At 44.8% G+C, this 13,448-nt stretch overlaps 1 protein-coding gene across 1 annotated transcript in view; it reads right to left on the reverse strand.

Moving 5' to 3' along the window:
- Window positions 1-12,676, reverse strand: part of KCTD8 (potassium channel tetramerization domain containing 8) — a 102,366-nt gene extending 89,690 nt beyond the window's left edge. Inside the window, exon 1 of the mRNA XM_075041332.1 lies at window positions 11,833-12,676. Within this exon, the coding sequence (XP_074897433.1) occupies window positions 11,833-12,676 (844 nt within the window). The remainder of the gene's footprint in view (window positions 1-11,832) is intronic.
- Window positions 12,677-13,448: the final 772 nt, after the last annotated feature.

Genomic DNA, 13,448 nt, shown 5'->3' on the forward strand with positions numbered 1-13,448 from the left:
AAAAGGTAAACAGTGAAAGGATGGGAATGAAAATGCGAGCATTGTTATGACTGGAGGCTAGATTACTAGGCAGCTAAAAGTCACAGGAAGATATAAACTTAGCAGTTTAGGAGGTAAAACTTCAAAAATTTCAATAGTCCTCAAAATGTCACACACTGAATAACTGAAACATTTCTGAAAAGTTTGTCCCTTCTATCCTGAAGAATTACAGGATTATTGTGAAGCCAGAGGATATCACTATCTGTTACTCCAGATGTTTTGGGGGGAGCAAAACCACATAGACTTTGTCTATCTCTGTCTATAACATTTAGAAACGTTACATTCATTTATTACATCCCCAGAGACACACTGACAGCATGAAGAAATTTCACAGGAAAAAGAAAATTATCAGAATTATGTGTTTGTGAGCTACGACAACACTAAAAGAGGTAAATATGCACAGCTTTCCACGGGACAGCTAACAGAGAAAACTAAAGTCTACAAGTACTGGAAAAGTAAAAATTCCAAGCAGGATTGCAAATTACAGTGGTTTTAGTTATATTCTTTATGTAATTTTGGTTTACTCTTTTTAATATGATAAGGCTTATCTACACATACAGATGCTGACAGTTCCTGCTCCGAAAAGGGGTACTTCAAATGGGTAAGTCATTTGGAAAGGCAGGTGTGGGATTTGACACCAAAATTTTGGAAGTAAGAGAGGACAGACACAGCCCTACTTGAACAGTGGTCCCATTCTATCTTGCATCATAAATAGCTGCATTATTTTGTTCTTTTTTTTTTTTTCCTCCTGAAGTCCACATAGCTTCAGCAATATTGATCACACTTTTATAAGGCTGTATATTGGTATTTTTAGAAGGACAGAATGAGTGATATTTATATTCCAAAACACTGGAAAGAGATAAAAATAGGTGGAATGGCAAGAGTAGCCATGCCTCCACTTTGTTTCAGATCAGCTCAAAAGCCACAGTAAGCATTAACAACAGAAATAGTAACAGCTGTCTGAAGAGAACAATACTCAGAAGTGACTGGCTACAAATGGGTGACTGTGAGAAGAAAGGGAAAGAAAATGTGTTTATTAAGAAAAACTAGCAAAAAGTGTTGTTTAGTTCTAGTCTTTTTCCACTGCTTTACAGTGATTAAATTGTTGGCACTCTGGTTTACCGACTTATTTTATCTGCCTTCTAACACTTTTGTAGTTTCATGAGTTTCAATGAGAATGAAAGAACCTTGGATTAAGAACGAGAAGCGTTAGAGAATACTTCTGTATACACAAAATATACATTCGTCATTACTCTCATAGTTTTGCATGTATGGTGGTTTTAATGGGGATTTGAGTAACAGACAGAAAACAAAAATCTGGTTTAATTAAACTGTTAGTAAGAGGTTATGAAAGTAACTGTTTTGCACACAATTTATTTATATAATCATGTATATATGCAATTCTGTTCTGGGCCTTTTTTCCTCCTATTATTAAACAAATATAAAGAGCTGCACAGATACCTGAGACGTATATAAAATATTCACTGATAAAAAGCCTTTAGAATGATAGTAGACTTTTAATAATTTCCATGGATGTATTGGGTTTGTGTGGCAAGGTTTTGGTAGCCAGTGGGGGACCACAGGGGTGGCTTCTGTGAGAAGCTGCTAGAAGCTTCCCGTGTCCAACAGAGCCAATGCCAGCTGGCTCCAAGATGGACCCACCGCTGGCCAAGGCTGAGCCCATCAGCAACAGTGGTAGTGCCTCTGGGATAACAGATTTAAGAAGGGGAAAAAAAATTGTGCAACAGCAATTGCAGCCAGAGACACGAGTGAGAGTATGTGAGAGAAGCCACTCTGCAGACTCCCAGGTCAGTGAAGGTCAGGAGGGGGAGGAGGTGCTCCAGGCGCCAGAGCAGAGATTGCCCTGCAGCCCGTGGGGAAGACCATGGTGAGGCAGGCTGTCCCCCTGCAGCCCAGGGAGGTCCACGGTGGAGCAGATATCCACCTGCAGCTCAGGGAGGACCCCAGAGCGGGTGGATGCCCCCGAAGGAGGCTGTGACCCCGTGGGAAGCCTGCACTGGAGCAGGCTCCTGGCAGGACCTGTGGTCTTGTGGAGAAAGGAGCCCATGGTGGAGCAGGTTTTCTGGCAGGACTTGTGACCCCATGGGGGACCCAAGCTGGACCAGTCTGTGCCTGAAGGACTGCACCCCATGGAAGGGACCCAGGCTGGAGCAGTTCATGAAGAACTGCAGCCCATGGGGAAGGACTCACATTGGAGAAGTTTGTGGAGGACTGTCTCCTGTGGGTGGGACCCCACACTGGAACAGGGGAAGAGTGTGAGGAGTCCCACCCGTGAGGAGGAAGGAGCAGCAGAGACAATGTGTGATGAACTGACCACAACCCCCATTCCCTGTCCCCCTGTGCTGCTGGGGTGAGGAGGTAGGGAATCTGGGAGGGAGTGAAGCTGTGCCTGGGAAGAAGGGAAGGGTGGGGGGAAGGTGTTCTGAGATTTGGTTTTATTTCTCATTACCCTACTCTGATTTGATTGGTAATAAATTAAGTTAATTTTCCCCAAGTCAAGTCTGTTTTGGCTGTGATGGTAACTGCTGAGTGATCTTTCCCTGTTCTTTTCTCAACTCAGGAGTCTTTTGTTATATTTTCTCTCTCCTGTCCAGCTGAGGAGGGGAGTGATAGAATGGCTTTCGTGCGTACCTGGCACTCAGCCAGGGTCAACCCACCACAGTGGAATACACTAACACAGTTGTAATCCTTACAAGAACCTCTAAACATCTACGTTCAATAAAACATAAAACAATTTCACTATTAACTTAAGTTGCAGGAGACTGTTTACAACAAAATATGACAAGAGTCCCTGGGCACTAACTCATCTCTCTTTGGGAATATTTGTTAACACTGCTAAAGGGTAAAACCTGGTAAGGAAGAAAGAGAAAAGATAAAAATGTATCTGAAGGTTGTTGTTGTTTGCTTATATAAAAAAAAATATACTGACTGATTTCATTTCTGAACCATATCTTTCTGTTAATGCAAAGAGAACACCTCTTGTTTATTAATGTATTGTATTAATTGTATTAACTATTGTATTGTATTAATACAATTATCATCATATTAATGATAATACAACTGAATGTATGCTAAGTGAAGACCTGGAATATTTAATTTCATTAATAAAATTTAATGATGGTGCTGATTTCTCTGTTCAGTTTCTCAGCTGACTCCTTCTCCTCCCAAAGAGATGTACAGCATATCTACTTCACCACATTAGTTATTGTTGCTGCGTGTACTTGCACTTGTGATTGAGTTGTCTCTGGATTGAATTATTCACAGGTTGGGGTTTTTTTAAAGTGTCGTAGTATTCCCTTCAATGGGAAGTACTACTATTTTTTATTCTGTAAGCCACTCTAGTTTTTGCTATTCGCTAAGTGCATGTCACTGGAACAGAAAACAGGTCAGGCACAGGGTACATGACCCGAGCAGTACAAAGCAAACCTGACGTGCACGCAGCCGGAGGCGGTGGCAGACACCTAGAGGCAGCGGCAGTTCCCCAGAGGCAGCAGCCCCTGTGTCTGCACCTCCTTTGCTCAGAGCCCCTGCCATAGGGTTCAGCCATATGGGGAGCAATGAGAAAAAGAACAACTAAAGTTTGATCCAGCTACTCTTATCTGCAAAATGTTGATGAAGGAATCATCGCACCAGCTCTAACTGATAACAGTCCTGACGCTGCTTATGGCCAGGCAGACCCCATAGGACAAAGGATGGGTAAGCACACTGTTCCCTATCTTTGAATCCTGTTTTAAGCAACTTTGGAAAGACAGTATCAACATAGAAGTCATTCCATAAAGAAGAAATAATATTTGCATGAACGTTTTTAAAGCATTGTATTCATCTTCTTGCTAGAACATGAAACTCTCATTAACACCACTGTGATTTTTACATATGTGTGGCAAAGTCCTGAAAATATTTAGAGATGCGATGATATAAATGGAGTGACACCTTGCAGAAAGATGCACTCTTTAATTTAAATATGTCTTCTGAAGCTAAACTGTCAAAATGTAACAAACATGACAAGTTTTGTTACCACAATCTGGTAAAATGCAACCAAAATGGAGTGGCATTAGTTTCTACAAGTGCCATGAAAATTACAAAACATCTCTGCTTACCTCCTGCCAGGATTATATGTACTAGAAACAGTTAGGAAACCAAATAATCACTCATGTAATTTGAATTTCACTTTTATGTGAAAGACTAGACCAAGACTATTTGCTACTTCAGTCCCAGGGAAGGTCTATCTTTCAGCTGTGAATGGGATTTGAGTGTTAGTTTCATACACTGTCAGTCCCTATTTATACAATTAATCCCATTTAGGTTAAAGAAAGAAAAGGAAAGGAATAAATTCACTGAATAATCCTGAATTTATATGAGGCAAAAGCTAAATGTGCGATGGCCATTACTGGTTTAAAAATAAAAATCATACAAAACATTTAAAGAAAAAGTACCTAAACTCTACTGAGAATGATAATTTCATTTTAGACATAGCACTTTTTTCTCCTAACATTTAGTCAATGTATGAATTTTAAAGTAGAGTGTAAGTTACCTCTTCTCAAAAAGAACATGCAGTTTTATCAAGCTGGAGTGAACAACCTCCACAGGAAATCCATGACGAAGCATTTGATTTACTAAAGCAAAACGAAATTTGCCTAGTAATTTTTTTAAGGATTTTCCACTGGACTTCCAGTGGCTCAGTTTATAAAAGACCCATGATTTGAGTGCCATTAGTACCCTACCTGCTTCAAGAAATAAAGATCTTGTAAGCAGAAATGAAATAAAATAATCCTTGGATATAAAAATAACATCTGCTTGCCACTTAGGATGTTAGCTGGTATAGTGAGTCCAGCTTTTTTCAACAGTTATACCAAGTCAAATACCCACCAACCAAATAATCAGTCTGTGGCATGGAAAAGCCCTGCAGACATGACCTTGGCCGATTTAACTCTGTAACAGACTTCTTCCATGACTCTGGCAGTGAAGCAATTCAAAACTGGAGACAGAAAATCATAGGGGAAATCCAGAGCATCGCTGTGCTATTCACTTCCCCTGCAGTGACACCCAGGATCTGCCTAGCTGCTGGGACACCATAGGGCAATCCTAAGCTGGCTGGGAGCTACACTGGGCACCACACCAGTCTCGAGCAGCCCAGGACCCCAGAAGCATGACGCAGAGATACACACCACTTTACACACTTTCCTTCTTTGCCCGTCTAAGTATCTGGCTCACCAAAGATCTCGCCCTTAAATTGATAACACACCAGTTACTTCTGGTTGCTTTGTTCAGGCCATGCTGATGTTCAGCAGGACCAAGAAGAGGGTCTTTCCTTCTGCCACTTCTCTCCTCATGCCCATAGCATATTACTTTTGACATCTGTGAGAGCTGCCTGAGCAGCTTTTCATTTCTGGAGACCTATGTTTAAATGTGGAACTGTGGCAGAAAAAGGATAATGTGAGAATCGATGAACTCCCTCTTGGTGCAGTGCTTAGTGAATTTTGTTCGCCACACAAATTCTCATCACAGTATGATAAATGTGGTATTTGCTGCAAAGGAGAAAACCAGCAGTGAAATACCAGCCATATCATACTGAGAAAGCAACTATATTGCAAAATGTATTTTATTAGCAGTAATATTTTAATTTTAAATCATGTGCCTGGAACAATATTATATGGAAAACTTTTGTACACATAAATTCTGCACTTGAACAGCAGATAACTAGAAGTTCATGTTGACAATAAAGAAAAAATAAAATACGATTTGCTTACCCTACTGTGGAAAAGTAAACATTTACCTGCAGCTACTAACATAAATCCTTGAAAATGTATGAAGTGATCTGACACCACAAAGCAGTTTTCCTGCAAAATATTACAGATCCAGCAAAGTCAGCTTCTCCAACACTGTCACTTTGTTCCCAAGTAATCCACAAGAAGTACAAGTATGGGATAATATCAAAACCCATGTGTTTCCACTTCCCAACATCAGAAATAACAGCTGCTTGTATCAAGGTCTTATTGCTTATCTAGTATTGATCCTGGTATATAATATTGAGGATAGTTGATTTTCTCAGTTCTTCTCTAATTTTACTTTTAAAATACTGCACAACAGTTTCAATCCTCAGTTCCAAATATTAAAGGGGCTCTACAGTACTTAAAAATATGATTTTATTGTAATAAGACCAGAAACTGGATATAATGATTAAAATCTGATCACAAATCATTGTATTGAGTCTTGTGTATTTCTACTGAAGCGTAAGAAAAATCAAAAGCTTCCTGGCATAGTTTTTCACTGCAGCAGTGTCTTTACACCAGCTGTAGAGGAACACAGGTTGTTTTCATTATTTATTTATTAAAAAGCTGAATTTTTCCAACTTCTTTTAATCTCATATTTTAAAATCATTCTCAAATAGAGTCTCTTGGTTGAAATGATGACTCAAATCAGAATACCAGTTTCAGTAGTCTAGATTATCACATTATGTCAAGTGGTGGCATAAGAAAGATATTCTCATATTAGTAATTTATGACTGTACACTGCTTCATCCCTTTACATTCAGGGACACATATTTTGGAAGAATGACAAGATAAAGAGTAGTCTTTTATTTATTTATTTTTAAACTGTAGTAGAGTTGAGCTGGAATCATAAGGCAGAATATCCTGAACTTTCATGTCAGTTTTCCAAAGTCACAGGACTACCTATAGAATCTCTCTTTAAAGGGCTTTGCTCAATGGTCCTACCAGAAACAACATTCCTAGATCTTGATACTGTCAGAAATCTCAAGCTTTTCTACACTGTTCTTGCAATACTGATTTAAACCTTCAGGTCTGCCTGTAGCACCAAAAATTTGTACTCTAATCTTTGAGGCTCTGGTTCAGGCTCAAAGTAAATTGTCCAGCTTTACCTTAATGTACCACAGAGAAGCAATACCCTTGTTTTACTTTTGTCTTGGTCTCATTTCTCCTCAGCCTAGCACGTTTCAGATATATTTGTTCCATATAAAAAAAACATTAAAAAAATAGCACAGACACACTCCACGTAGCAAAAACTCCACCAAATAAGCAGTGATGGATGGAGAGCAGCTTGGCATGGTCACAGAAACCACATGCAGGATGGCTTTCATACTACTCTGCCCTCAGAAGAGCAGTTTAGGGTTATCTGCCGACCCACCCTCCCCTCGCTATCCCAGTGGGATGTTTAACTGGATTTGGCATTCACAGAGCAACTCAAAGTATTTTACATACATGCTTGTTTCCCATGTTTGAAGTGTCACCTTCTGTTTTCTTCTCCTTTTTATTGCAAAACTACAAACAATGCTTGCTGGGTTTTGTTATTGTTGTTGTGAGTAGGGTTTTGGGGGGGTTTGGTGGTAAACTTTTGTTTAAGTTTTTAGGGGGATTGGGTTGTTTTGGTTTTTCAAAATACCCTCTTGTTTCCTAAAAGTTCATTGCTTCCAACTGCTTATTCCCCACTGATTACAAAATTATTATCACTTGTTTATGACAATTTCCACAGCAACCAATATAATCTCAGAGTGCTGTGACTTCAAGTGGAAAATAAGCACCATAAATTCATGCAAATGTCACCTGTTACAAACAAAAACATGAAACAAGGAAACAGAAATTGTCGCATGTGAAACAGGAGCGTCAAAATAGAATACGCATCAAAGTTTTTTCATGAAATATTACTGCATTCTTCTTACAAAAAACATGTCAGTTCAGCACACAGAGCTTCCAGCTGAGCATCATGCTCTCAACACCCATAAGTCAGATTTTGTAGCAGATGTTAAATGTAAAATCCATTAAGACCAATTAGATTCTACAGAAGAAAAAAATAGTAATAGCATGCACAGGCAATCCTGCATTACACAGCAGTACTGAGAGATACAGGGAACCACAGAAAAAAACCAAAAGCTTGAAAATGTAAATCACACCCTTTCCTCACAAAGACACCAGCTAACAGAAGGTAGGTTACATTCCCTGCAGGCATGTGAAGCAAGGTCTCCTGGCTTCTGGTCTCCTGTCTCCAGCTAGAAGCAACTTTTGTGAAGGCCATCACCTATTGCACACCAACAGGCAGTTAATCAGTGGTCCTCTATGGCAGCTGGAAACTGAGCAGCAGAAGGGTTTGGGCCTCTTTCCCAAACTGCATATGCATTTCATGTCGTGTTAACTGACCCAATTCATGCTCACGTGCACTAAGGTGAGAGCTTCAAGAGCATGAAGCCAAGCTATAAGGGGGGGGGGGGAACAAACAAACAAACAAAAACCAGGCAAAGTCTGTGATACAATCTGGTAGAACCTTTTCACCATCACATAAAAATTTACTCCTTTTATTGACCATTAAGAGACAGGATTTGTAACGGACACATGGAACAGATCTGTGAACACTTTTCAGAACTAAACCACCGATGCAAGCTGCAAGTTAAATTATGGCTGTGTAGTAATTGTGTAGAGAAATGAAGCTGTCATTGCATACATGATAGCTTGCACACCTCTGGGGTCAAAGAACCTAATGTTTTTTTATAGGAATTATGCATACTAAGAAGGGAAGCCTGTCTCTGTACTTGTCAGGACATGTTGCCAAAGGCTGAAGCATTATTTCCTGGTAAGCAGTTTCAAACAGCCTCTGGTTCTTCAGACAGAATTAGTCTACAACAACCAATCCATCCCTAGATATTAAGGAATTCATAAATTAATTAAATATATATGTAGTATCCAAGGTGAATTTCATCTGCCAGAACGTTTAAGAATATGAAGTATTTTCCATTTTTTAAAAAAAGTGATAGATGGTAATTTCAATCAAAATACCTACCAAAGTTTTGAGAGATACTAGAAACAGACCTGAAATCTGTTCCACAAACCATAAATGAAACCTTTGGCCTTCAAACATTCCTTAGTAGCTCTCAGTGAGAAACTCATTCAGCTACTCATGGTCTAAGGAAACGGGTAGAATGTATATATCCTCATAGATTTTTCTAATCACTTTGCTATCTACCATTACTAGAAAACAGATTTGTCCACAAGTCCTCAGGAGAAACGGTGAAAGAAGTTTGTGTGGCTGCTATAGAATTACAGACCAACAACTAATACAGTTGCTGGTTGCAGATCCTCATGCTGTGAATAATAAATGCAAATGAAGCTAGAGGTTTTTCCAGTGGAACATAAAACTAGGTTTCTTCTCTGCTAGCACCAAATTAACTCTCAGGCACTGGCCAAAATTGGAATAGGCTCCCCAAAGTTTTTTTGTCACAATATTTTTGTCTGTGAGGCACAGTCCAAGGTTGGACATTCCCCATGAGAGGTCTTGAAATCAGCAACCTCCCAACCAAAACTGCCTCCTTTCTGGGGTTCATGGGGACATGTGGCAATGAACAAATCAAAAAGTGACTGCTCTTCTCTGTGTATTAAGCTCTTTTTATGAGTGAGGAAGGAATACGATCCTGGATAATGCTATTGGAGAGCCTACAGCCAGTAGCCCTGACCACTGTTCTCACCCCTGGTGCAGAGCACTAAGGCTTCCAAGGTTTGCTCTCCCTTCAATGGATTCTCGTGCAGCAGTCTGGCAAAGCAACGGCAAGCACCCAATCCATCCAGGGCATTTAATAAAGTATTGTTTTATCAACAGCCTCCATCAATTGGACATTTAGTCAGTTTAAAAAAACCCCAAACTAAAGCATTGCGCTTTGCTTGTTTCTTTTCCCATTTTAGTGATTTTTTAAGTTTTGTCTCCATGTTGCTATATTTCAGAAAAATCTATCTAAGCATGCAAAAATGTATAAAATTGTTAAACAGAAAAGTTGCTAAATGCATAACATTTTTCATCTTTTCAGCCTACTTTTATCTCAGCCATTTTTTGCACTCAGAAGTCAAAAAAACCCAAACACACCTAAAAACATTAAGCAAGACCATAAATTGATACAGCTAACTGAAAATTTAAGTAATTAACTGTTTTACTCTTTACAACATTGTAAGCTGGAAGACTAAAAATTAAAACAAAAATCATGATGTACAACATCCAATTCATCCCTGGCATGACTCCATGTAAATCAGTGGTATTGCACCAGGGATTAATTTGGAACACTGATTTGAATTAGAGCACTGTTCTGTACAGCAACCTCATCATAACACACAGACAAAAAAATAACCCAAAACAGTAAGAGCATCACAAACGCACACAAAAATTATGCACCTACAAATCTAGTTCCGAGCAAACAGAATAGAGTACTTCATAGTCTTGATAATAACAATAAGGAATTTCTACTATTTAGAAAATCAGTACGTCCATTTTTCTCAGAAAGGAGATTTAATAATCATGTAAAATACTTGACAAAAGTCCACCCAGAAGAATGTAAAGCTCTGCAGCTCAGTTTTTACATATCGTAATGAAACATGACTGGCAATAGGTTATGCAATGAATCTTCAAAAACTGTTTTAATATAGTTTTGAAGATTGAAGTACTTAAGTCTGCTCAGCAAAGGGTGGTCACCACCTGTATAATATCCAGCAATGTAAACTATTTAATGAATTTCTCCTCCGAGCAGAAAACCATTCACATTTCCCTCCCCTCTGAAATACCGTGCCCAGGTCCAGTTTTGAATGCAAAACAGGTTGCTTCTGTTTAGCTGCCCTATTGGTGAAGTTAGTTAGAGGCTGCATCTCCCACCTCCCCACAGAGACAGGCAGATGCTCTACCAAAGCATCACCCCTGCGCTCGGCGAGCAGGAGACCACGCAGCAGAGGCAGAAGAAAGAAGTGAATGGAGAACACACCTCTCTCTTCCACAGGCTAACCCGACTCTCAAATGCATCTGTAACGTTTAAGGCTGCCTCTGCCTTCCAAAGACAAATCTCTGCCAGGGGCCGGTGTTCTCCATCCAGCTGTAGTTTCATTACCCGAAACCACTGCCCAGCCAGTGCCCTACATAGCACTATGTACTTTGCTAGATTGGAACTCATTCGTCATCACTCGATTTTTCTATTTGCGAGTGACCTGGAACCTTTGAGGCTACCCACAGCCAACTAGCGAAGTTGCTTAGGAGCCGTGCGCTGGCTACGGAGTGGTTTATTTTCTTTTTTTCCGCTTTTTTTTTTTTTTTTTTTCCATCTCGAGCCAGACTCTTTCTTGCTCCTCGGGATGTTGGCTGCGCTCTCGCTGCCCCTTCCCTGCCGGAGGCCGTGCCCAGGCGCAGTGCGCTCACTTGGGAAGGAAACGCAGCGATAAAATATTAAAACCCTTCCTCGCTCGGGGCTCCGCTCGCGCAATCTCCGCACCGGCTCGCTGCGAGGCAGCGCCGCAAGCCTCCGCGGCGGAGCCCGCGCCGTGCCCGCACCCCCCCCGCCCGGCCAGCGGGGCTGGGACCCCCCCCGCCGCAGCCCCCTGCTCCGGCACCGGCGCGACGCCCCCCTGGGAGACCCCGACACGGGGCAGGCGGTGCGGGGGCGGGGGGGGGGGGGGGCAGGTCCTCGCACCAAAAGGTGGGAGCAGCCCCGATTGCTCCAAGGAGCGGGGGGAGCTGCTCCCTCGCCGCCCTCCGGACGGAGCATTAGGCAGCCCTGTCCCGCCCCCCCCCCCATGCACAAAATAAAATTTGAAGGGTGGCGGTGACAGCGCCGAATGAGACGGGAAAGGGCGCAGCCCCAATTTCTCTCGAGCTACATGTTGCTTTGGGACAGCGAGGGTTCGGGGGGGGGAGATCGGGGGATACACATAGATGTACTTCTAACTGCGCCTCGCCATGCGCCCCCCCCCCCGCCCGCCCCGGGGATGGGGGGGCGGCAGGGGCGCGGGCAGCACTTACTGAAGAAGATGTACTCGGTGTAGCTGCTCCAGATCTTGTCGTCCCTGTACTGGTTGATGAAGGCGGCGGTGCCGGTGGAGTTGCAAGCCACCATGTGGAAGCCCGCCTCGGAGAGCCGGTCGAAGGCTTGCTCCAGGTAGGTGAACTTGAGGTAGAAGCGGGAGGTGTACTTCTCGGGGGGGCGGTCGGGGTCGCGGCTCTCGTTGAGGGTCTCCCCGAAGACCTCCTTGGCCAGGGCGATCCTGCCGCACACCATGATGCGGGCGACGCGGCGGAACTTGGCGTCCGCCTGGTTGTCCCGCACCGTGGTGTAGGAGCCGCGGTAGCCCACGGTGAGGAAGCCCGAGCGCTTGTCCAGCGCCGCCCGCTGCAGCCGGTCGCTGCTGCCCTGCGAGTTGCTGTCCTCCAGGTCGCTCTGGCAGCCCTCGTCGTTGAGCGAGCTCTGCTTGGTGACCTTGGGCGACAGCAGCTTCACCAGGTCGCCCAGCTGGAAGTACTCGGCCTCCCGCAGGAGCCGCTCCTTCTCGGGGAAGTGCTCGGGCAGCGCCAGCTGCTTGTCCCGCAGGTAATCCAGCACGTACCTGAAGAGGAAGCCGTCGCGGTCGATGAAGAAGCGCGCCCGGCTGTCCCTGGGCAGCTGGCGGGCCGCCGCCGGGCCGCCCCGGCAAGGGGAGAACATGGTGGCCAGCGTGCTGTCCGGGACGCTGAGCAGCGTGGAGTGCCTCGTCACGTACACCTGGCCCCCCACGTTCAGCTCCACCACCTCGGGGAACGGCGAGCCCGACGGCCCCGACACCATGTCGCTGATGGGCAGGATGCTGCCGCCCGCCTCCTTCAAAGCCATGGCTGCGAGCGGGCGGCCGCGAAGGAGGGTCTCCCTCCTAAAAAAGGCGGCCTTCCTCCCTCCCCTCCACCCACCCCACCCCTCCCCTTCTTCTCCACCTCCTCCTCCTCCTCCTCCTCCTCCTCCTCCTTCTTCTTCCCCGGCGCGCCCGGAAGCGCCTGGACGGAGCCGCTGCTCCCGCCGCCCTCCGGCACGGCAGCGGGCGGCACGGCCCCGCGCCGCCGGCCCTCACCTGCCCCGGCGGCGGGACGGGCTGGGGGCCGGCCCGGCCCGGCCCGACCCGACCCGACCCGGCCCGGCCCGGCCGGAGCGCTGCCCCTGCCCCGCCTCGCCCGGCCGCAGGCTCCGCCCGCCGGCGGCGGGGGGCGCGGGGGTCGGCAGCCGCGCTGGCCCTCAAGGCCGAGCGGCCGCCGGAGCCGGCTGCCACCTGGCAAAGCGCTGCCGCGCTGCCAGGCTCGGCCCAGGGAAGAGCCAAGCCCCTACCCCGGCTCCTCCCCTCGCCTCGGCTAGGTGGCTTTTTTGGTTCGCTTTGGATTCCGGCCCCCCCCCCGCCCCCCAAAAGAAAAACCCTCCCAGCCTCCCCCAAACCTCGCTGCCTCCCGCACGCTGTCGCTCCGGTCGGCACTTGCAGAGCGCGAGAATGGTGGTCGTCCTTCCAAAAGTAGCATCCAGCAGGATGCATGTGACAGCGTTTGTCACCATCTTCCCTATATCAGCATGCCTTTGCCATGAGGGAAGGGGGGGATTTAATTGAGGGCGCAAATGAAACCCA

The sequence above is a fragment of the Buteo buteo genome, chromosome 1 (assembly GCF_964188355.1).
Source record: "Buteo buteo chromosome 1, bButBut1.hap1.1, whole genome shotgun sequence".
Taxonomy (NCBI): domain Eukaryota; kingdom Metazoa; phylum Chordata; class Aves; order Accipitriformes; family Accipitridae; genus Buteo; species Buteo buteo.